This window comes from Equus caballus, chromosome 15 (genome assembly GCF_041296265.1).
Source record: "Equus caballus isolate H_3958 breed thoroughbred chromosome 15, TB-T2T, whole genome shotgun sequence".
Taxonomy (NCBI): domain Eukaryota; kingdom Metazoa; phylum Chordata; class Mammalia; order Perissodactyla; family Equidae; genus Equus; species Equus caballus.
In genome coordinates this window covers 93000635-93025165 of record NC_091698.1, presented here as the reverse complement: position 1 = coordinate 93025165, position 24531 = coordinate 93000635, and the positions used below count along the sequence as shown (strand labels likewise).

At 34.7% G+C, this 24531-nt stretch overlaps 1 protein-coding gene across 1 annotated transcript; it reads right to left on the bottom strand.

Moving 5' to 3' along the window:
• Positions 1-11444: 11444 nt before the first annotated feature.
• RAD51AP2 (RAD51 associated protein 2) lies at positions 11445-21401 on the bottom strand. The gene is made up of 3 exons (XM_001918082.4): positions 16074-21401; positions 15647-15730; positions 11445-11836 (listed from the first exon to the last, which is right to left on the bottom strand). The coding sequence occupies exons 1-3, from the start codon at positions 19330-19332 to the stop codon at positions 11718-11720; spliced, it is 3462 nt and encodes a 1153-aa protein (XP_001918117.3). The 5' UTR covers positions 19333-21401; the 3' UTR covers positions 11445-11717.
• Positions 21402-24531: the final 3130 nt, after the last annotated feature.

Sequence of the window (24531 nt, the reverse complement as noted above, 5' to 3'; positions counted from 1 at the left end):
CATGAAAGATAAATAATAATAACTACTTTAATCATTATTCCTTTTCTTTTTCATCATCCTTAAACAGCAAATAAAAGTTGCTAAAATACCTAAAAATATTGCACATTCTTTGTTATTTACATTTCATGTCTTTATCTCTTACTATTACTCCGTTTATTTCCAATTATTATTTCCAATCCACAGGGTATTTCATTTGCAGAACAACAGAATATCAGAAGTTATTTTAGTAATTACAATATGCCAAATGAGGAAACATCTGAAAGCCAAATGAGGCTACATGACATAGTCAAGGTCATGCAGACAGAGTCAGAATGACATCTCAAATCTCCTAACTATTCTTTTGTTCAATGGGTTTGCCTCTTAGATTTTGTCAACTAAATTTGTATACTCTCTAAATCAGGAACTACGATATATACATGCTTATCCCACAAAGTACTTGGCAAACTGCTAGACATTTACTGAGTCCAAATAAGTACTTGATGGTTATTAACATTCATGTGGTCACAGAACTGGAATTACTAATAGTATTCTGAAGTCCATGCAGCACATCATAGAGCACTCATTATACAAGACATCACCAGAGTAACACATTAAAATATCCCCTTATATTGGTTAGTACTTTTGATTTCCACTTACTAGAACTTTTCAAGCCTAGCATAGATTTTTACAGCACCATCTTAATGTTGACCATTTAGGCTATTGTGCATTTTGGCTCCTAAATGCAGCTGTTGCTAGAAAAATAGAAGTTAAATTAATAATAGAGGAAACTTTCTTTGGAGTCATTTTATAACGGCTGAAATTGCTTTGAAATGTCTCTGTTCAAAGGGAAGCTTTTGCCAATGTCGACAGTGTAGTTCCTTTGAAGAATATCCACAAAGAAAATCTATGTGAAAAACTTTCAGATGTCAAGTGGACACAGCCACAATTTAAAATGAACTATAATTATTGTCTTTTCCTCTAAAAAACTATATATATATATATATACACATACGTATATAGATAGTAGGTGAAGGCCTAAAACATTTGGGACTTAAGTCTTCTACTAGGAGAAGATCCCTCACTAGAAAAGTTAAGATTATAGGAATCTTAAATGCATGTTGCTAGGTGAAAGAAGCCAGTCTGCAAATGCGTATTACATGATTCTAACTACATGACATTCTGGAAAAGGTAAAACTATAAATACAGTAAAAAGATCAGTGGTGGGGCCGGCCCGGTGGTGCAGCAGCTAAGTTCATATGTTGCGCTTCTCGGCGGCCCGGGGTTGGCCTGGTTCGGATCCCGGGTGCGGACATGGCACTGCTTGGAAAAAGCCACGCTGTGGTAGGCATCCCACATATAAAGTAGAGGAAGATGGGCATGGACGTCAGCTCAGGGCCAGTCTTCCTCAGCAAAAAGAGGAGGATTGGCAGTAGTTAGCTCAGGACTAATCTTCCTCAAACAGCAAAGATCAGTGGTTGTCAGGAGTTGGGGGTGAGGGTGTGAAGAGGGATAAAGAGGTGGAGCAGAGGTTTTTAGGGCAGTGAAACTATTACATATGATACTGTAACCGTGGATACATGGCAGCATGCATTTGGCAAAACTCATAGAACTATACAACATACAAAGAGTTAATTCTAATATAAACTATGAACTTTAGTTAATAATAATATATCGATATTGGTTCAACAATTGTACCATATGTACCACACCAATGCAAGATGCTAATAATAGAGGAAACTGGTAGGGGGTGGTAGCGGGTAGTATATGAGAACTCTGTACTTTCTATTCAATTTTTCTGTAAATCTAAAACCACTCTAAGAAATAAGTACTATTAATTTTTTTTAAATTAGTATTATAAAAATGTTAATGGTTTATAAAGCTATGGTCTCCCATTTCTTAACAAGAGTTTTAACCTAGCATGAGAGCATTATAACTCTTTAGATATACACTTTTTCAGCTCTATACAACTTTATTACATTGTATATTTATGAATTCTCAATGCTATTACATAATTTCTTTGTAACCACTTCCAAACTTCTTTTCCTTTGTATTTATAAGTTTCAAAACATTCCTAGATCCAACGACAACTTTGTGGCATTCTAATCAAAATACCTATACTTCAATAAATTTCTTTCCTGTTAAAAAGTTTTTATTATTAAATAAAAGGTTGAAAAATATGTGTGAATTAAGTCATTTTTTAGAGAAATAAATCAGTATGCACTTCAAAGTGTACATTGAGCTAATGTCTGTAGTACTCTGCCTCACGCAAATTGAAATTTTCTGTCAATAAGTTTGAAGTTTGTCATGTTCAAATAAGGGAACAGATCTGAGATGTGCAGTGAAATTTTGTGAAAGTATGTAAAATGTTTGAGCAACGTGCAACCGGAGTGATTGGAAAATGAAGTACCAGCTAGAAGACTGATGCGTGCAGCAGGCTGTGAAAGAACCCTTGCTTTTGCCCCATTGCAAACCAGCAGCCTCCAAATTTTGATCACTGACACTAACTTTGTATGTCCTATAGCAAGTCGTCCTGCTCATAAGGACACTTGATGGCTGATAATGAAGATGACAGTAACGATGAGAATAATCAGGCCAAGTGTAGCATTTAGAATAGTAGTAGATATTTGAGGTATTATTCTCTGAAGGAAACTTTAGAAAACAAGGAAAAATAATTTTGTAAAACATTCAGTTTTGCCTACAGATGAAAGTACACATAAATAATTTCATAAAGTTTTGTTGAAAATCAGTTTTATCAAAGAGTAAAAAATAAATGTGTAAATCAATTTAAGGAGGTGTTCGCCATATTAAAAGGCATTTATACAAGCTTTGTGAGGAAAAGTTGGGTTCTGTTTTGAAGACCAAAGACAAAAGTATGCCAAAAGCCACACTGGGTTTAGATATATTCTCTTCTGAAAACCAAAAAGGGCTATGAACTTAGTAGATTTATCAATAAAAATATAAAAGCAAGCATAAGAAATCATGAAATAAATGCTATATTAATATTCAATAAATATATAATAAATGTATAATCAATAATCACTTTGAATACAAGACACTGATCAAGTGCTTTAGAGACTGCAAAGAAGTTTTTAAAATGATCCCTATCCACAGCTTAGTTAGGTAAAGAGATAATACAGAGAGGTATAATAAAGGTTTTATGAGTGAATTTAAATAGGAAGCACTATTGTTATTCATGGGATATAGTAATCATAAAATGTTCAAGTGGTTGGAGAAAGCATTATAGAGGTTGTAGTTTAAGGATAGGTAAGATTTAAATAGGCAAGAGAGGAAAGCACTTTAGGAGAGGAAAGACTATGAGCAAAATGGGAAAATATTAGTTTAGAAAGTGAAGCATTGTTAGACTAGCTTAGCTATAAGGAGGTTGTGGGGTCATCATCTGGACATTTTCATTAAGTCAGGTCACATTATAAAGGCTTGAAAGAGTGGAAAACGATGAATAGGTCAGAGAACTCTTAGGAGAAGAAAGCAACAGCATTTGATAGTAGGGAATAAATATCAGGTAGGAGAGTGAATGATGACTGATAAGATTTTGGATATAGTGAGTTGAGGTTATTAGCCTGGAGCAATGTGGAAATTAGAGCAGCATACAGTAGCAATTAAGAGCTTTGCCCTGAGGCAGACTGCCTGGGTCTGAATTCGATTTCTGCCAATTAATACTTAATGAACTTAGACAAGTTATCTACATTCACAATGTAAAATAGAGATAGAAATAGTATCTGAATATTTAAAGATTGAATGATTTAATATATAGAAAGAGCTTAGAATAGCTCCTGACTCATATCATGCATGCAATGAATATTAGTTTTTTTTATTATTGTTATGTAATTGAAATTAGAATTTGAGAAAGATATAATTTGATGCCAAAACCATAAATTTGGTATGGTAGATGATTCCATGAAAATTGATGAGCTTTCTAAGGAATACAATACAGAAATAAAAAGCAAAAGTCCATGGACTAAACTTTGGAGTGTGCTCATATCTAAGAATCAGAAAGTAAAAGAAATAGTATGTCAGAAAAATAAGAGGTAGCATATTATCACAAAGCGAAGATTTCAAGGATAGAAGGCAGCTAGCAATACAAAGCAATATAAGAAAATGCAAACCGAAAAACGGCCAAAGTCTTCAGTGACTTTAAGAATGTTCTTCTTGGTGAAAGGAGGCAGGGCAGGGCACAGAGAGATAAAGACTGACGAGAGTAGAGAAAGGATAGGTGTACATGTAAGTGGAAACTTACAAAAGCATTGAGTAAGAATTTGAGATACTGGATGAAGAGCGGCAAAATAAAGGAGGGAAATTGGAGTGGGAATTAGCCAGGCAGCAGAATCAATCACAAAGAAATTTTAAAGAAGAGACATAGTCCATAGGACTATGTAATTAAGCAGTCAATAAAATTATATTTATTGAAATATGAAGCTTATGTTAAAGTAGTATTAAGAATATTTTAAAAGTTAAAAATCAGCATTTTTAAAGTTGCTTTAAAAATTAATGTAATTTTGGGACCAGCCCAGTGGCATAGTCACTAAGTTTGCACACTCCACTTTGGTGGCCTGGGGCTCACAGATTCAGATCCTGTGTGCAGACCTATACAGTGTTCATCAAGCCATGCTGTGGTGGCATGCCACAAATGAAATAGAGAAAGATTGGTACCAATGTTACATCAGGGGCAATCTTCCTCAAAAAAAAATAAATAAATAAATAACAAATCAAATGTCAGATAATCAAAATGTCCGATTCACTAAACTCATTTGACATTTCAAGTTTCAGTTTCTTTAGCATTAAAAAACTTTTCTCCTTTTAATCTTAAATTTTTAACTTATTGAAATGCATAAATTATTAAATGTATTAAGTATTCTATAAAATGTGTAGATACAAAATAGGCAACAACTAAAAACATCTATATGCTTATTAATAATAAATGTCATTGTTTCATAGAAATATGTAGGGACTAGGAACTATTACTAGTTTCTTCCATCAAGGGAAATTAGATAGCTGAACGTTAAAAAGGAAAGGGGGTACTTATATTCACTATTTCTCTTTTTTTATTGTTTGCATTTTGTACCATGTCTAGAAATTAACTTTTTAAAAATAGATAACTAAAGGGGCCAGCACCTTGGCCTAGTGGTTAAGTTTGGTGCGTTCCACTTTGGCGGTCAGAGTTCAGTTCCCGGGCACAGACCTACACCACTCATCAGCGGCCATGCTGTGGCGGTGACCCACATACAAAATAGAGAAAGACTGGCACAAATGTTAGCTCAGGGTGAGTCTTCCTCAGCAAAAATAAATAAATAAATAAAATTTAAAAGATTATTTAAAGAGTAAATAATGAAAGGAAATAAAAATTTGGAGTACTCTAATAGCTGTTTTTTACTAACACAAAGAGAATATGTAATTAGAGAACTTAAATTTATTATATTGACTTTATAAAGATTTTCAAATGGGATAAGAGATAGGACATTGAATTTTGAGAAGTATTTTTATAATTTAGTTTTCAAAATGATTTTAAAATCATATATGCTATATTATTTTGTTTTACCTTATTTTTCTCTTCATTAAAAAAAAAAGACAGACATTTAAAACTGACAAGGTAAGCAGCTGAATTTCTGAAGGATGATACATAGTACCTGATCTAAATCCAAGCTTTGTTTTCACATCTTTGGCTCAAGGAGAAAACGCAACACAGACAAGCAAAGAGAGAAGAGACTTTTAAATTCCAGGAGGGCACAGAACTGTATGCCTCAAGAAGAAAAGTTTAATCAGCATGATACATTTGAGACATACCTACACTTGTTCACATTGCTCATTCTTGCATTCGACTAACGTTTATTAAATACTCATTATGTCAAGCACCGTCCTAGGCACTGGGGATACAGCAATAACAAAATAGTTTAAAGCTTTGCCCCTGCAGAGTTTAAAACCTACTGTGAAAGGCAGACAGTAAATAAGATAAGCAAGTAGAATACATGGTATGTTGATAGTGAAGTATTAAGGAGGAAAAGATAAAAGCAGGGAAGGGATATATGAATGTTAGCAGGAAGGAAAAGCCACATTGAGATAGTGATATTTGAGCAAAGTTCTAAAGAAGGGAGTACAAGGGAAGCTGTACAGATATCTTAGGAACAAGCACTCCAGAAAAAGAAAGCAAGTGAAAGGCCCTGAGGCAGAGACAGTTCTAATGTATCCAACAAACAGCAAGACCAGTAACGTTTCAGTAGAATGAAAAAGGGGGAAATAGTAGGGAAGAGTTTAGGGAATTAAGACAAGGTCAGATCATATAGCCCTTATGCATCAAAGTAAGAATTTCAACTCTTTCTCTGAAAGAGATGGAAAGCCTTTAGAAGGTTTTAAGCAGAGCTGTGATGTGCTATGACATACTTTAAAGAATCATTCTAGCTGACGTATTCAGGATAGACAGAAGGGGAGCAAGTACTAAAGCAGGGAGACCAGTTAGGACTCTATTGCAATCATCCTGGCAAGAGAAGCTAAAGCCAACAGGATTTGCTGATGGGCCTGCTGTGGTTGTGAGAAAAAAAGAAGTGTCAAGAATGATTCCAAGATTTCTAACTGAAAGAATGGAGTTATTATTCGCTGAAATGAAAAACTGTGAGAGGAAGAGTTTGGGGGGAAATATTAGGAGCTCAGTTTGAGGCATGTTAGGTTCAAGATGATGGTATTACACATCACGATAGAGATGCTGGGTAGATAGCTATGAGTAAAGTTCAGGGGAGAGGTCTGCAAGACTTCATTTTTGTTTGTTTAATTACATGTGCTCCAAAATTACAAAATTTATTAAATTACAGAAACATTATAATTACAGAGACTTTTAGATCATGAGTTTATTCTTTTGCCCATAGCCTGAATAGGTGAAATAATTTAATGACTATTTCTTCTGAATTTGATGTTATAGCATCATGTGCCTGTGTTTTACCAAAAAAAAAGAGAAACATGAAATAGGGCTATCTGGCAAGGATAGTTTCAAACAATGATATATTTTACAACAAAACAGGGGAGATATAATTTGAAATCCTTCTGATATCTTTATATCCTAGTCCCCTTAGCCCAAAAGATGATTTTTTTAGCAGTATAAACTCTGCCACAAACTATTGTATGTCTATATAAGTGTGTAATGTCTATGTTATTAGAAAAATTTCCCAAAATAATGACTGACTCTCTAAATACTCTTTTATGTGGCAATTTAGATGGAACTAAAGATCAACTTCAGTACATATTTTGTTTTCCATTTTGCTTAACTAAATAAGGCTAAGTGGAGAATATTAACTCAGAGGTTTGCATACTTAAGGTACTGACCATCAACATTAGTTTTTCAAGTTGATTTAATATAAGGCCCTGCTTCTCTTCTCGTGGTCACTGTTATGCATCCTAAAGTGTATTACTTTAAACTGAAGTAACACAGAGATTTATTCTAAGGTTGAATAAAAGCAAGTATCTTTTAAACTGGCTTTTCATCCTTTGAATATTTTTCTTGTTATCTGAAAGCATTCAACTTTTACATTTAAGAACAAAGATAAAAAGAACAAAGTGGAGGGAGGATGGGTTTCAATTTAAAATGTCTTCTACCACGCCCCCAATGCATCCTCTTCAAACCTGGCTATGAAGAAACAAAAATTTAAGAGCTAAAATGTTACCTCCCTCCTATCCTCCAACTTTCTAATTCCAGAGCCAAGAACTCACAGAACCAGGCAGGAGGAGGAAGGTGATGTCTGTTTGTATATGTATTATGTGTGCTTGGGGATGAAGTACTGGGGGAAGGGGTGCTTGAGTAATGACACAAGCAGGAGCAAGTTTTGCATTTGGGGAGGTGTAATCTTCCCCAACTTTTTTGTAAGAAAAGCATTATTCTGATGTAGTCCAATTTGTTAACTTTTTCTTTTGTTTCCCTTGCCCACGTAAACATGGTATTCAAAAAGATGTTGCTGAGACCAATGTCAAAGAGTGTACTGCCTATATTTTCTTTTAGGAGTTTTATGGTTTCAGGTCTTACATTCAAATATTTAATCCATTTTGAGTTAATTTTTGTGTATGGTGCAAGATAATGGTCTACTTTCATTCTTTTGCATGTGGCTGTACAGTTTTCCCAACATCATTTATTGAAGAGACTTTCCTTTCTCCATTGTACGATCTTGGCTCTTTTGTCAAAGATTAACTGTCCATAGATGTGTGGTTTTATTTCTGGGCTTTCAATTCTGATCCATTGATCTGTTTGTCTGTTTTGGTGCCAGTACCATGCTGTTTTGATTACTGTAGCTTTGTAGTATGTTTTAAGTCAGGGATTGTGATGCCTCCAGCTTTGTTCTTTTTCCTCAGGACTGCTTTGGCTATTTGGGGTCTTTTCTTGTTCCATATAAATTTTTGGATTCTTTGTTCCATTTCTATGAAGAATGTCATTGGGATTCTGATTGGGATTGCATTGAATCTGTAGATTGCTTTGGGTAGTGTGGACATTTTAACTATGTTTATTCTTCCAACCCATGAACATGGAATATCTGACTAAAAAGCTTCTGCAAAGCAAAGGAAACCATGAACAAAACGGAAAGACAACCCATCAACTGGGAGAAAATATTTGCAAATCATTTATCAGACAAGGGGTTGATCTCCAAAATAGATAAAGAACTCATACAACTCAACAACACAACAAAAGTCCCGATCAAAAAATGGGCAGAGGAAATGAACAGACATTTTTCCAAGGAAGATATGCAGATAGCCAACAGACACATGAAAAGATGCTCAACATCACTAATTACTAGGGACATGCAAATCAAAACTACAATGAGATATCACCTTACTTGGGTCAGAGTGGCTATAATTACCAAGACACAAAACAACAAATGTTGCAGAGGATGTGGAGAAAAGGGAATGCTCACACACTGCTGGTGGGATTGCAAGCTGGTGCAGCCACTATGGAGATCAGTATGGAAATTTCTCAAAAAATTAAAAATAGAAATAGCATATGATCCAGCTATCCCACTACTGGGTATTTATACAAAGAACTTGAAATAAATGCTCCAAAGAGATTTATGCACCCCTATGTTCACTGCAGCAAAATTCACAATAGCCAGCATGGGGAAACAACCCAAGTGCCTTCTACAGATGAATAGACAAAGATGTGGTAGATATATACAATGGAATACTACTCAGCCATAAAAAAAGGACAAAGTTGTCCCATTTGCAACAACATGGATGGACCTGGAGGGTGTGATGTTAAGTGGAATAAGCCAGAGACAGAAAGACAAATACTGCGTGATTTCACTCATATGTGCAGGATAACAAATATATGGCTAAAGAGAACAGATTAGTGGTTACCAGAGGGCAACGGGGTTGAAGGGTGGGTGAAAGGGACAAAGGGTTTCATACGTATGGTGATGGATAAAAATTAGACTACTAGGGGTGAGCAAGATGAAGTATATTCAGGAATTGATAAACAATAATGTACACCCAAAATTACACAATATTATAAAGCATTATAATCCCAATAAAATTTTTTTTAAAAAAGAAAAGCATTGTTGATCAAAGTAGTAATGGGGCAGTGGCATAGAAAACCACTGTAAGCAGTATGGCATGTCCTTGGAGGTTAAACTTATCACAGAGTCAATTCAGAGTATGGAAGAACCAGTAGTAGTTGGAAATTTCTGTATCATTTATTAGAGAAAGGATGAAAGCATCTATGAAAGCCTCCTAAAGATTAGGAATAAGACTAGAAGTTCATAAATTTGCCCTCAAGAAATAGATATGAGAACAGAATTCAATATTCATAGGTAACAACAGAGAACAGGGAAAAGAACCAAGGTTTGTGAAGACAAACCTTGATTGTTGATTGAGATGAGATTGGCCTAGTATAAAGATAAAAGAAAAATCCAACATGGGCTTATAATAATAACAAAAAGAAAGAAGAGGAAAATAATTCAAGAAAAAGTCAAACATTCTAAATAGTTATTATTTATTAAGTAGTTACTATGTATCAACAAATTGTTATTCATTATTGAGTAGTTACTATGTATCAGAGCTGTTTTAAATATCTACCATGTATTAACTAGTTTAATACATATGTTTAATCCTCACATGATCCCATGAGGTTTCTTTGTTGTTGGTGCTGTTGAATCAATTCCCACTCTTAGTGACCTGCTGTACAGCAGAGCAGAACCCTGCCCAATCTTTTTGCACCATCCTCTCTCCTTCTGGCACTATATCAGACAATGTTCCACTGCTATTAATAGATTTTTCATGGTCAATTTTTTCGGAAGTAGGTGACCAGGTCCTTCTTCCTAGTCTTAGTCTGGGAGCTCCACTGAAATCTGTCCACCACGGATCACCCTGCTAGTAACTGAAATACTAGTGGCAAAGCTTTCAGCATCACAGCAACATGCTGCAGTTATCCCGTTTTTAGAAATGAGGACTTGCCCAAGGTCATAAAGCTATTAAGAATTTTAAAAGACATAGTTATTATGAGTAGGTGTAGAAATTTATTTATTCGTCCACTCAAATAATATTTCATGGGTACTTACAAGTGGCAGGTACTATTCTAGGCACTCGGGATATATTAATGGGGAGAGAGTAAAGAATCCTGCCTCCAGGGGCTTGGATTCTAGCACGGTATAAATTATATAGTGTGTGAGGAGGTGATGAGTTCTGCGGGAGAAAAAGAGAAACTACAGCAGGATATTGAAGTTGGAAAGTACATGGTGGGGGATGGAAATTAATGAATAGAGCTGAATTTGAGATGGTTTTTAGTGTGTCTGAGAACCTTGGCTTGTAATAGGATAATTTAACCCAGTCAGATTTATTTTGTGAATTGATACACTTAATCTTCCTTCTATCATTATATGCTTTCTGTTTTTATGTTTTTTTGATGCTTCCTTCATTCCTTACTTTTTGCTAAGTAGCGCATTTTAATGTGATTTCTCATTCTGCTGTTTTGAAAAGCATAATTCTTAACTGATGGTTACCTTTGAATTATGTATATCCTACATATCTTTACCAATCTCATGCTCGATAGGGCAAGGTGTTATATGTGTCTTCTCTATTCTACCACTGAGCCTAACACAATAGTAGGAATATTAAAATATATTTGTTCTATGAGTGAATAAATTAATAGTGGGTATTAATTACATGATCATAATTCTGTTCTGGGGCCAAAGACACTCTGGAGGGGGAAATAAAAAACAGAAAGTGAAAGCTGAGAAAAGTGGGAAAGAATGCTACAGAGGAGAGTGCATCTATCCCAATCCTGATACAAACTACGTGAGCTTAAAAAACTTACCCATCTTCTTTGCACCTCTATTTTTTTCACTTGAAATATGGAGCGAGTGGGTTAGAACAGTGGTTCATTACCTTTTTATGAGTTCCAGAGACTTCTGAGAGACCTTTAGAGGCTATCAATCTTCTTCACAAAAGCTTCATATACATATATCATGAAAAATAATAAGTTGACGTTTTATAAGATCATGAAAAGCCTTTAATGTGTATATTGTTAATATGACATGAAAACACCAGTGAAATGTTTTACGACATTTAAAGATTAATTAGATACTTCACACACACAAAAAACCCTCTCCATACCTTATGATAAAGAAAGCCCAAAACCCCCAAACATTTACCCAAGAAGAAAGCATTTATCCAAAGAAAGAAACAGAAGATTTATAGATGTTGTGAAATGTTTTGAAATATTAAAGTCCAATATCTTCTTTGAAGTTCTCATAACATATCTATTTCAAATAGGGATGAAGTTGTTTAAGCTTAGCTTTTCTTGACAAACCGACTCTGATTGGTCGACTGCATGTCTTAAGAGGTAGTACTCTTGAAATTCCATGTGAAAAATTACTACCTAAAAATATAAGACAATAGAAGTACATAAGGGAGTAAGGATTACTTACAGATTTTAAGCTTAAAAATTTTTACCAACTTCTAATCATGATACTAGCAACACGTACTGAGTCACTGAGCTAAGTGCTGTAAACACAGTAGTTTACTTAATTCTGTCTCCATTTTTAAAATGTGGAAACCTTAGCGCAAAAAATTTAAGCAAATTGCCCAATACAAAATAGCAACTTAATAAAATCAGCATTCCAGTCAGGCAGTCTGACTTAACAACAACAACAACAAAACCATACGGGTTTTAAAGTTAACTCGATGTAGCTTTAAAGACCACGTCATTTTTCTATTAGAAGCTAAACAACTAGGCTATCTGTTAATGATTACATTTGGCTCCTAATAGAGATTATTATCAATAATAAAGCACAAATGTATTTCACCTCTTGATTTTGAAGTTTTTATTTAACAACACATTATCATTTTCAAAAAAGTTCAAAACATTTCATGGAGGTACACCTGTTACTAAATTAGTTAACCAAACAAATAGGATCAACTATCCTTGACAATAAAATACAAAATACCTCTAACTTTCAGAGTGCTTTTTTTAATAAACAGTGGGGTAAATATGCAAAGCTAAAAATGTATCAAGCTTTAATCAAATTCTAATGAATTAGTATGACCTTAATATAATAGCACATTATACTAAAAATAGTGCAATCAATCTAATGTTAAATCTGACAAAAGGTAAACAGCATGATTTCTAATAAGTTGAACCAAACAGAATTTCTGTGTGAATCTATGTAAACAATAATAAAATAAAATACAAAATTTAACTATTCTCAAATAAGGAGAAAAAAACTTAACACAAACATAGCTATAAATCTTTTTATGATACTTTATTCAATATCAAAATTATAAAGTTAATTGTAAAAAATGAGATAAAAATTTGTTAGATTTTTTCATTTTTTAAACAAAAAGGAATTGTCCAAATAAAGTAAAATTGTTGGATCATTTCTGATACACTAAACTTGGTTATAAATTAGATAATTTCAGCAATTTATGCTAAGTGTACTTCTTCATTATGAGATTATTATTTCAGAATAAAGCCATGATTAGTCTATTTGACTACTTTTTCAAAGCATAGCTTCCTCTTTCATATTCTAATATGACATTCTTCTGGTAATTTTGCAATAGGTGGGAAATCACTGAACCAAATTCTATCAACAGCAGCCCTTTTGCAAAGCATATGCCCTGACACAGCCATCAAATTATGGTTATGAGGATGTGCTTCTTGGTCTCCTTGGATAGCTTATCTTTTTATTAAATAAATTATGATTCATTTTATTATTGCTATACACTGGATTAACGTATTGCTTATATTGTTTAACAATTCTAAACATTCAGGCACACTACCAGAAATTGTTCATTTTAAAAATCAGTGTTAAAAAAGTCATGTGACGGCCGGCCCAGTGGCCTAGTGGTTAAGTTCACATGCTTCACTTTGGCGGCTCAGGGTTCGTGGGTTTGGATGCCAGATGCAGACCTACACATCACTCATCAAGCCATGCTGCGGCAGCATCCCACATACAAAATAGAGGAAGATTGGTACAGATGTTAGCTCAGCAGCAATCTTCCTCATCCAAAAAAAAGTCACAAATTTTACTAGTGCTCTTTTAGAAATAATACTAACTCAATTGTTTTCTAAATCCTAGCAACTCAAAGTCTAGTCCACAGACTAGTAGTATCTACATTTGCTAGGAGCTTGTAACAAATGCAGAAACTGAGGGCCTGCTCTATAAGAGAATCAGAATCATTTAACAAGACACCAAGGTGATTCATATATATATTAAAGTTAGGGAAGTATCAGTGCTAAATGACTTATAAAGCACTCACTAGCTGGCTGACATATAACACATGTTGAAAATAATTTCAAACTACCTGCCTTCTCCACAGCACAGAGAGAGGAGAGAGAGACAGAGAGACGGGAGGCATTGGAGACATTCGCAGCAGCAGTTTTAATTGTAGGCATCATGATGGCAAGTGGATAGGTACATGTCAGCACAGTAGAGGGTTTCCCAATGCCTTTTAAACCACATGCATAAGCAGGCACCCACTCCACCTAGACAGTTAGCCTGTTCTTATCATCCTCACTTGCCAGTATCTTCCAACTTTTCTCTTACATTATGGACTTTAACAAGCCTCAGGGAGATCACTCCATTTTTATGAACTTTGAAAGGGAATCCAAGACAACTATCCGGACACAGTATTAAGTAATTCTGGCTGACTATTATTTTTCATATTTCATGACAGTGAGGCACTTTTCCTTGTAAAAGTACAATAGAGTATTATGGGTTCAGATATTTCCAACAAATGTAACATTTCTCTTCCAATTTGTGCATATACTTTAATCATCCTCATATATTCATTTTATTATCACAATTATAATCATGATGACAATATGGGTATATGTTCCCTAATCTTCCTCCATTCTATCTCAAAATATGCTCCTACATCTAATTTCTTCTTTTCTTTATGTCCTAGAAGAAACAACCCTATCCTTTCCATGCTAATTCCACCACCCTGCTTTTAGTCCCATAGAGGATTATTCCCTCAATTATTCCCTTTATTCAAGGGAGAAGAGACTACCTGTGGGCTTTTGACCTCCGAAATACACAGATTAATTTTTAAGATTATTTCATTGTAAGCTAAGAAAAGAGGAAAAGATGCAGTTTTGAAGTGACTGAATAAAGATACCAGGGACAACATTCTACCAATGATGAGAAGCCAGGAAAAACGTTTTGTGAAATGATGAATGACTGAAGATGTTTTGGTAAATATATTTTACCTACATCATTGTTCTCTCTACATCTAGTCTTGTTGTGTAATTCCAGCAATTTCTGACCATATGAAAATTTAGATCTTTAGGAAATTGTTCCCTAAAATCAATCCTACCCCTACCTCATCCCCATTGGTACAACAAGCTAGAATAGATGTTATGCTTAGTGTATTTTTTATTCTGATATTGTAGACCTCCTAGGCAAAGAATAAGGTTAGTTATTTAACTTTTCTTTAGTTTTATTATTATTATTATTATTATTATTTTGGTGAGGAAGATTGGCCCTGAGCTAACATCTGTGCCAGTCTTCCTCTATTTTGTATGTAGGATGCAGCCACAGCATGGCTTGATGAGTGGTGTGTAGGTCTGTGCCCGGGATCCAAACCCACGAACCCTGGGCCACTGAAGCAGAGCACATCAACTTAACCACTACACCACTGGGCCAGCCCTACTTTTATTTTTAATAGTAATCAAAAGTTTAAATGCCATAGTGATAAATGATGTTAATATATCTAAATGATACTAAATTTTGTAATTACTAAATAAAACATCTATATAAAGAGCCCCATAGTACTTAAAGCATAGAGAACATTGATAATAAATACATAATTGGGAGTAATATCTCATCAATGGAAATCCAACTTAGAGAAATGCCTTTTTGGTTTTGCCAGTTAATGTTACTCACATTAGATGTATATCTTAGACATATATAACACCTATCTTATCGCATAGTTATTGCAATGAGTAACTGCAAATATTTAAAGACAGTTTTGTAGAACACATTTCCCAATAATATTCTAAATGGCATTTTAATTTTTCACCAATTTTTAATAATTAGAATTTGCATCAATAAAGTTTTAATGTTTACAAAAGTATTAAATCCTTGTATTTATCTTCTAACAACCTAAATATATTTTCCTCATGCTAAAAATAAAGAATGCAATAATCATCTTAGAAGGTGTTCTAGAAAATAACCAAAAATCTTACCTCCCTTCAGTAAATAATTAATTTTTTCTTCTTTAAATTCATCAGAGAAAAAAGCAGGTCTTTTAGGTAAAGGTTTTTCACAATCTGAAAATAAAGATCAATATGTTATAGCAAAGTAACTATGTAAAATGTTAATACTATAAACAAATTATTTTTTCAGAACCATTTCCTCCCATTGGCTCCTAACATTTAGATAAATGAAGAAAGACTCTTCAAAACTCCTTTTAAAAATTTCATCACTTGTTACCTTCAACTTCAGTATATTGTTCAACATTTGAAAGGCCTTTATAGGAAAATAATGTGTATCAATAAACATTGTATTACACTATCTTCTTTTTTGCCAAAATTATATACTTGGCCTACACACAAAAAAAGGAGCAATTTTTATTTATCATGAGAAAGAACATTTTAAAACTAATCTCATTACCTTCCTCAGAAGTAGAATATAGTAATTCTTCCTCTGATGTTCTTGGACAGCAATATTCACTAGGAACTTCCTGTTCTCCATTTTTGGATACTGTTTTCCATTTAAATAAACTTTGGTGTCTTTTATGCATATTAGGATCTTCTACAGTATCCGAGAACAAAGAAGATGGGCGTATTTTCTTGACTGTAACCATTTTCAAATCTGTTTTTATCTCCATTTTTACTTCCTCAACATCATTATTTTCTCCAAAGTAATTTTCTTGCCCATTGTTTGTTTCCACAGGGCTCAGAATTTCATTTTCCCTACTAATTTCATGAAACATACGAAGTTCTTCAAGTACTAAATCAAATTTACTCTTCATCTCAAAATCTTTTGCTACTGCCAGAGCGTCTGTTGATAAACACTTGGCAGCTAAGTCCTGAAAACATTCATTGTTTCCTACCCTCAAGTCAGTATCAAATTGTTGATTAACACATTCTGTAGAGTCATTCTTTGGATGAAAATGCTTTGAATTAGCTAACTCATTTTCTTGCAAAATACTCTCATGTTCATTTCTATCAGCTACATTATTTTGATTAATATACTTACTTTCTTCCACATTTACTTTCTTACTTATTAATGAAACTGGTTGCATAGGAAACATGCCATCCATTGAATAAAAACTATTTTTCTCTTCCTTTTCTTTCTTAATATCTTTATGAACTTGGCAATTGTTTGTTAAACTTTGTGCTATGACTTTTACTTCCTCCTTCAAAATTAAGTCATGGTTTTTTCCTTCAATTTCACTTAGCAAGTTTCCAAAATTTACCACTAGAGATATAGTCATAGGATTGGTTCGTTCACTATGTTTTGCATCGTGCCTTGTCGGTATGGCCCATTGCCCAGTCTTAAAGAAATCTTCACATACGCACTTTAAATTAAAGCTGCTGATCTTACTGTGCTCCTTTTTTCTTTCAGTATCTAAATCTTGGTTGTACACATTTGTTTCACAAAATTTTTCATTAACATATGTACTGTTTTTCTGTATAAATTGAGAACCAGACTTAACATGTGTTTCAATAGTATTAGGACTACAGTGAGCCCAATTTTCCAGGTTCATAAGTTGTTCAGGACAACTCTTATTCTTGTAACTAATTTCTTTTGTCAAAGAAATTTCATTCATGTCATCAAAGTCCATTAAAAGATGAATTTTTTCAAAAATTGGAAAATGGATATATTTAGTTGTCATGTTGAAGGAATTGATGGATGTTATCTTAGGCTCTTCAAAAACTTGTTTGGTTTTAAACAGCTTTCTTTCCTCTAACATAGGTTTTTTCTTATCTTCTAATAGTCTTGAAAAAGTTAAAATGTTTACTAGATATACAGTATGATTCTCCACTATATTTTTTGAATAATTAAAATACACTATCCATTTGAAAATGCATCTGTCTTCTAATTTAGAATCATTTTCAATTCTTGTTAAAGAATCAAAGTTATTGAGCAAAGAAGCTATATTGGCTTTCAATATGATATTCAAAAGTTCTGAAACACTGGTTTGTAAATATATGCTTAAAACATTCTTTCTATTGACATTCATATTCCTAGTTATCAGATTTTGAACATCAATTTGCTTTTTACGCTTCAAAATTTCATACCAGGTTAAAATACTATTATCTTTTTGATTTCCTGAAATACTTTTATGGAAATAAAAAATTTCTGTAACAAAACTTTCAAAAATGTTGCTGAAATGAAAGTCTTCTTGCATAGTATAATATCTCAACTGTAGCATATTATTGTTTCCTTCTTTACCACTTAACAAAAAAAATTTTATTGAAGCTTTTTGGTTACGCAGTCTTCCTCTCAGGAGAGGCTTTGACTGTTCTTCATGTGTATTCATGGCTTTTGTATTGTGATAATCTTTGCTTAAAATATCTATTTCCAGCAATTGCAGCAAATTCAATTTTTCTCCAATTTTTTTCACATTTTCACATTTAGTCTTGTAATTATCCACAATCCAATAATTTTCCCTATTTCTCAAAATATGTCTAATATTACAGTCTGAGCTTTGAGATTTTTCCAATCCATTAGATATGTAACTGTCCAGGCATGTTTCTGCTTCTTCCCAATTTGCATTTTCTAGTATTGTAGTGTAATTCTTTTCAGAATCTCTCACATCAGACTTGATACTACTGTGGTTACAGTAGTTTAAATTGATCAAGTCCTTTTTTTTCACGCAAATATTTTGGTTGCTGAGTGACTGGTGATTACCTTCATAACATTCAGAAACAATATTTTCTGCATCCACAATTTTTTTATCATCCTGCAACTTTTGCTTCTTAACATCAGGTCTATTTTGGGACCAGTAAATGTTTGTGAAATTTCTAACATATGCCTCGTTTTTGTCATTCCTTTTCTTTGCTGTTTCCTTTAAATAGACAGAGGACATTTTGCTATTTAAATCGGTTGGGAACTCAAGGATACTTATTGTGCTGCTATCTCTAAAATAGCTGGGTTTGGCAATTTCCATGCAGGGCTCGTTTTGAGATTTTGATATTTTTAGTGTAGATGCTGAAATGTTATTTTCTTTTTTATTTGATGGCATAACACTGCCAGCTTTACATCTGTTCTTAATTTCACGAAATGTTGGTTTCATTTCCTTGTAAAAGGTAACGTCTAAAAATAGGTTTTCTGTCTGTTCTATGTAACTATCGTCTTTCTGACTATCGTCTCTCCCTTGGACTAAATATTGTTTTCCATCCTTGTTTTTCACTCCGTTCATATCGTTTTTAGAGGCGTTAGGCAGAAGCTGAGCAACCTCTGCTTCGGATGTGTCACTGCAGCGCACACTGGAAACCTCTCTGACGTTCAGTCCTGATTCAGAAGACCTTCTGGAAGCCCTCAAACCAGAATCAAAACTTTGTGAGGGGAGAGACTGCAAACAACTATTCATCTCAGATTGGCTCTTTTGGCATCCCGGGTTACCTATCTGCTTCCCGCTGCCTGATTTCTCCACACACGAGTCTGCGGAGTTACCAAAAATGAAGTTCGCTGAAATAAGCGGCCCTTTGAAGGGTCTAGGCGACAACTCCCAGACTTTTTCCACCTCAGACAAGCGAGGCACCAAAGGCAGCCTCCACCCCGCCTCAGAGACACCCCCAGGCTCCTCCAGACGGAGCCGCTTACTACTGGGGGGCTGGGAATCAGAGTCCTCAGGAGGCGGTAAAAGGGCGGGAGGCTCCCTGAGCTCGGCAACCCGCTGCGTGGGGTGCGTGAGCGACATGACAGCGAACGGAGGAGATCTGTCCGAGGTTCCAGCCAGGCAACTGTCTCTTATTAGGCGCCAGGCGGCTCTGCCCCACCCCCTCCGAACGCCCGGGTTACGCCCCTGACACGCCCCTTGAGGCCTGGCCTCGGCCCCAGCCTGGAGCAAGCCCCGCCCTGTCCCCGCCCCGACCACGCCCCTCAACTGCCCTCGTCAGCTCCGCCCCGGCCCCGCCCCCACCCCGCCCCCTCGAGCCTGCGGTAGTTTCTCCCTCACAGCACAGAGCGCCTGGGGCCGTTACATTGTCTATTTTTAGCGCCTCCCGCAAATGCCACAACTGTATCTGACGTAAATATTTTCTTCCCTCTGGTAGAATTAAGGAGAAAAGTCAGAACCTCTCTCTCTTTTTTTTAACATTTGTGAACGGAAACAGCTTTACTTTTAAAATTCTAGAGTTCTATGTTTTCCTCAGAAGCGGCTTCTCCTCTTCCTCAGTTGCTCCGAAGCGTGTTGACCAGTAAATTCGTGTAGTTCTGTAAGCACCAGACCAAATCTCTGTGTCTGGAAAAACTTTTTTTTTAATGCTCTTAATCATCCCAGTGGCATTCAAAATCAGATTTCCATTTCACTAATAAAGTGTGTTTCGGGGAGGAAAGCACTGGTTCTTCACAATCTGAATATTTCAGGAAAAATTGTGTGGAAATTACTATCCAGATAATTATTAATCTTCACTTTTTAAGACTATAGAAAAATAGTTTTCATGTGAGCTGTGGGGCTTCCTTCCTCATAATTGTGAATAAAATTACTCAAAGATAAAAATTATATGTTTCAACTATTCCATTTATTGTAAGCATAAATAATACACTTCTGACTCCTACCTAATAAATTTTGTAAATGTTTTCTTTTCCTTCTGCTTTGAAAATAATTTATAATTTCCAGTCATTCTGATTTTTAGGAATTCCATAATCATAAAGAGGAAAGTGATTTTCAAAATGTTTATTATTACATGTTTATTAAGAAACATGTATTTATTAAGAAACATGTAATTATTGCTCAGAAATCAAAAACCTCAATGCCCTTGGTGATTGTTTCAAAGTGTTCCCAGGTAAAAATTTATAAGAACTACAATAATATGCGACAGAAATCCTAATCTCAGAACCCATGGGAGCATATATGGCAAGACATGAGTGGCATACCACTTTAAATAATAAGATGTTCCTCAACCTCCTGTCTTGTAAATACTCTTAGATATATTGTAATTCCACTTCTGGGCATTTGCTATTACCGTAGCTGGTAAAGTCCTCCAGAGAAATGTTTACTTAAATTTGAAAAAAGCCTTGCAGTGTAACCACTTCATCAACACTATAAATAAGAATGTGGCAGTGGTTCAGATTATACAACAGTGAGTTCTCAAAGTGCTACTTCTATATATCTTAAATTCCATTGCTTTTTCATCCCGCATTCTCCACAACTCTACATTCCATTCCAATGCAATCTGTTCTAGGTTTGTGATCAGCATAAGGACTGACTTGCTTAGCTAAGGTGGATGCAATTGGTGCACTAACATATTAGGAGCAAGCTTTCTATCTGTAAAGGAAATGTCGTAGCTTTGTGATTCTAGATTCATTTGTAACTTGGTGTTTGATTGTTTCTTCATCTTGCTAGCTTGCCCAAGAACACACTATGTGTTAGATCTCTATTACACCGTTATTTAAAACCTGTGCATTGTTTAAGGACCAGAATTCAAATAAAATTCAGAAGTATTCAATTTAATTCAACAATTGTTTGATAACTATGCCTAAGGCAGTGTTATGTGTACAGAAATGTATAGGGTTTTTTTTTTTTTTCCTATCCTGAAGAAACTTATAGCAATGAAGACAGATTAAGTCTTTTCCTGCACTTACTTATTTAAACATTACACTAATGACCACCATCATTTCAATGTTTATTGAAACTACTATTTATGTGTCTTTTGCTTTGTTTTTTAAATGCCACTAGTTTGAAAATAGACTAGCTATCAGTGAGAAATGTAAAGAGTTGTATCTTCAAGTCATCACAATCAAAATAAAAAATGAGACTTATTCAAATCTTAACCTACTCTTCAAAGCTTATTTCAAATGTCACATTTTTCTATATTACTTTACCGGCCCTTCCTTTGAAATCTCCTGCCTCCTTTAATAACAGCAAACTGAGCCTTAAGGACAGCACCTGTCATCCCTTCCAGCTTGCTGTCTTATAACAATTCAGATCTGAACGAATGAAAGAATGAATGAGTTCATGAGATAAACCTCATCCGAAAATAGCACACAGGCTCCTGTCAGAGTTGTCAGATAGTCACTCAGTAAGTACCTCAGGATGCCTCGAGTCCCATGTCCTTAGCATAGTACAGCACATCTTCACAACTAGATCCTAGCTTCACTTTTTCAGCTTCATCTTTTTTTCCAATTTGCCCCATGCTGCCTACGCCAGACTGTCATTTTCTTTCCTTTCCATACGTGTTCTCAATGTCCTTCTCTTTCACCAACTGACAAATTCCTATTCACTTTAAAGGGTCCTACCCAAAAGTTACCTCCACTGTGAAAGCTTCTCCACCTCCTTCCTGCTCTCTCCAATCCCCAGGCAGAATTATTCACATCCTCGTCTATGTTCCTATAGAATTTTATTTTCGACTGTATTATAACACTTAAAACATTTTATTGTACTGAGTTGTCTACATTCCCTCCACTAGACTATGTATTTATTGGGGCAAAGATTTATTCATCTTCACTTCCCCAGTGCTTCACACTAAGTACCTCAGTTAATGAGAAAAAAATGGAATGATATCACTATTACTATACCTCTACCAATGCAAATGGATCTAGTGGTGTCTTGAGAGTATTTTAAGCTTCTTATCTTGGTTTTTATTTTATATGTTAAAATGGAGACTTGCTTGAGACTCCACTGGCATAAAAGCCAAAAATTTACTTTAGATGTTACTGGTTTTAACATCATTAAAGTTTCATGGTAGGACCAGGTATTTGACACAGCAGTTTTTCTCTTGTGCATCTTTTAACCAGTCATGTAAATGGTGAATAAATACACAAAACCTAAAACTTTGTTTCATGCTGACAAGATAACCGAATATATTTTAAATACTTAATAAGAACCAGTAACAACAATATTTAAACCAAATACAGGGGTTTAAGGGGAAAATATCATCACTTACTAAAAATATGTAAAATAAATATGGTTATAAATAACACAAATAGCACTTTTTATCAAGGCTAAAAAGCACTAGGTGAAAAAATATTTCAGAAAACCATGATGCTGTGTATATCTGCATATAAGCAGAGCAATAATGGTAATTTATAACATAAATATAATCTTAAATGACACAATGTATGTGCAAATACTTTAAACTTTAAAACATCTCCTTATTCTCAATTTTCCTTAATGACATTATCATCTACCCAGTCTCCTAAACTAGAAACTCTTAGTGTTATTCTTAACTTTTTCTCTTTCTTTCCTGTCTTACCCCAACGTCCAACCCCTATATAGACATTCATCAAGTCTTGTTGATTCTACATCACATATGACCCCGAAATTACTCCTGTATACTTTTTTTTTGGGGGGGGGGATTAGCCCTGAGCTAACATCTGCTGCCAATCCTCCTCTCTTTGCTGAGGAAGACTGGCCCTGAGCTAACATCTGTGCCCATCTTCCTCTACTTTATATGTGGGACGCCTGCCACAGCATGGCTTCACAAGTGGTGCCATGTCCACACCCGGGATTTGAACTGGTGAACCCTGGGCCACCGAAGTGGAACATGTGCACTTAACCACTGCGCCACTGGGCCGTCCCCTAGTACTGTAGTCTTTACCCATAATGTTTCAGCTTTATTTCGGGCCCTCATCATCTCTTGCTGAGAATATTGTAATAAACTGGTCTTTTACTAGTCTCCCCTCAACTTCTACCCACTCCTGTAAGACTTTTCTTCTTAAAATATTAACCATTTTGTTACTTCCTTGCTTAAGAACTTCTTTTGACTCTTTGATACTTACAGAATAAAATATAAACTCTTTATTTTGGCATACAAAATTCCTCATAGTTCATCTCACAGTTTTTTCAGCTTCTGTGTCTACCTCCATCACACAACTTGCTTTCCTGCAGCACTAAACTTCTTGCCATTCCTTAAATAGATAAGGCCCTTTCCCACTTTTGGTCTTGGGCATACGCTTGTTCCCTTGACTAAAGAGCAGTGGCAAGCCTTACTTAAAGTCTTCCGAAGTGATTCCAAAGTTTACAGCCATCTTGTATCTTTAGACATTCACAGTTTTTGCTCCTCATTCTCTTTCACTTCTAAATCTTACCTAATTAACGTGCTATTAGATTTTCTGCATGTTTAGCGAGTCAAAAATCACCTTTTTCCCTGAGCCCTCAGTATTGGCTCCATACATTTGATGTTCTAATAAATTTTAGCATCAACTAAAAGACTCTTTGCTGCTGAAATAAAATCAAGAGTCTGTATTATTTTGGAATTCATGCAATTGAACACTTCTTTTAAAAAAATAATTGTGAGTTCTTTTCATTTAACCTTTCACAAGATTTTGAGATGGCAAAATATCTATCACTTTTTCATCAGACAAACTTATAATTACTTAGATTGCTTTCTTCTTTTGTACAATTTTTCTGCTGAAATTAGTTGCTTTGTTCTGGCTGTTGCACAATAAATATTTAGCTGGACATTGCAAATTCACAGAACTACCATTTACTTTGAAATTTTAAGGAATTACATAATTTACATTAAATACTAAATACATTCAACATGAAAACTGTGCTGAACATAATTTGATTTTTTTTATCCTGAAAGCAATATAGAATAGGATTTGGGTGAGTAGACACCGCAGTCAAATTCCCTATGTTTGAATCTATGGTCTAATTCTTCCTAGCTGTGTAATATGAACAAATTATTTAACTTTTCTGAGATACAGATTCCTTTAAGTGGGTATTATAAAGTAGAACTACCTCATAGGCTGTTGTGTGAATTAAATGAAATACACTATGTAAAGCATTTAAAGAGTGTTGGGCATGTAAGTAGCTGTTGATTAAAATTTTTAAAAATTATAATAGCTATTATTAGCATCAAACTAACAATGTGCTAGGCTGGCTCCTAAAGGTTCAGATGAACTGATTGCCAGCATCTCTTCCCAACCATATGTTTCAGTAATTTCTTGTGTG

What these genes read in the sequence shown, in the direction of transcription:
- RAD51AP2 (XM_001918082.4), bottom strand. Translation starts at nt 19,332, where the DNA reads ATGTCGCTCACGCACCCCACGCAGCGGGTTGCCGAGCTCAGGGAGCCT. An exon ending in ATATTCTACTTCTGAGGAAG is followed by an intron (nt 15,731 to 16,073) that starts GTAATGAGATTA and finishes CTTTATTTTCAG; the next exon opens with ATTGTGAAAAACCTTTACCT. An exon ending in TAATTATTTACTGAAGGGAG is followed by an intron (nt 11,837 to 15,646) that starts GTAAGATTTTTG and finishes TTATATTTTTAG; the next exon opens with GTAGTAATTTTTCACATGGA.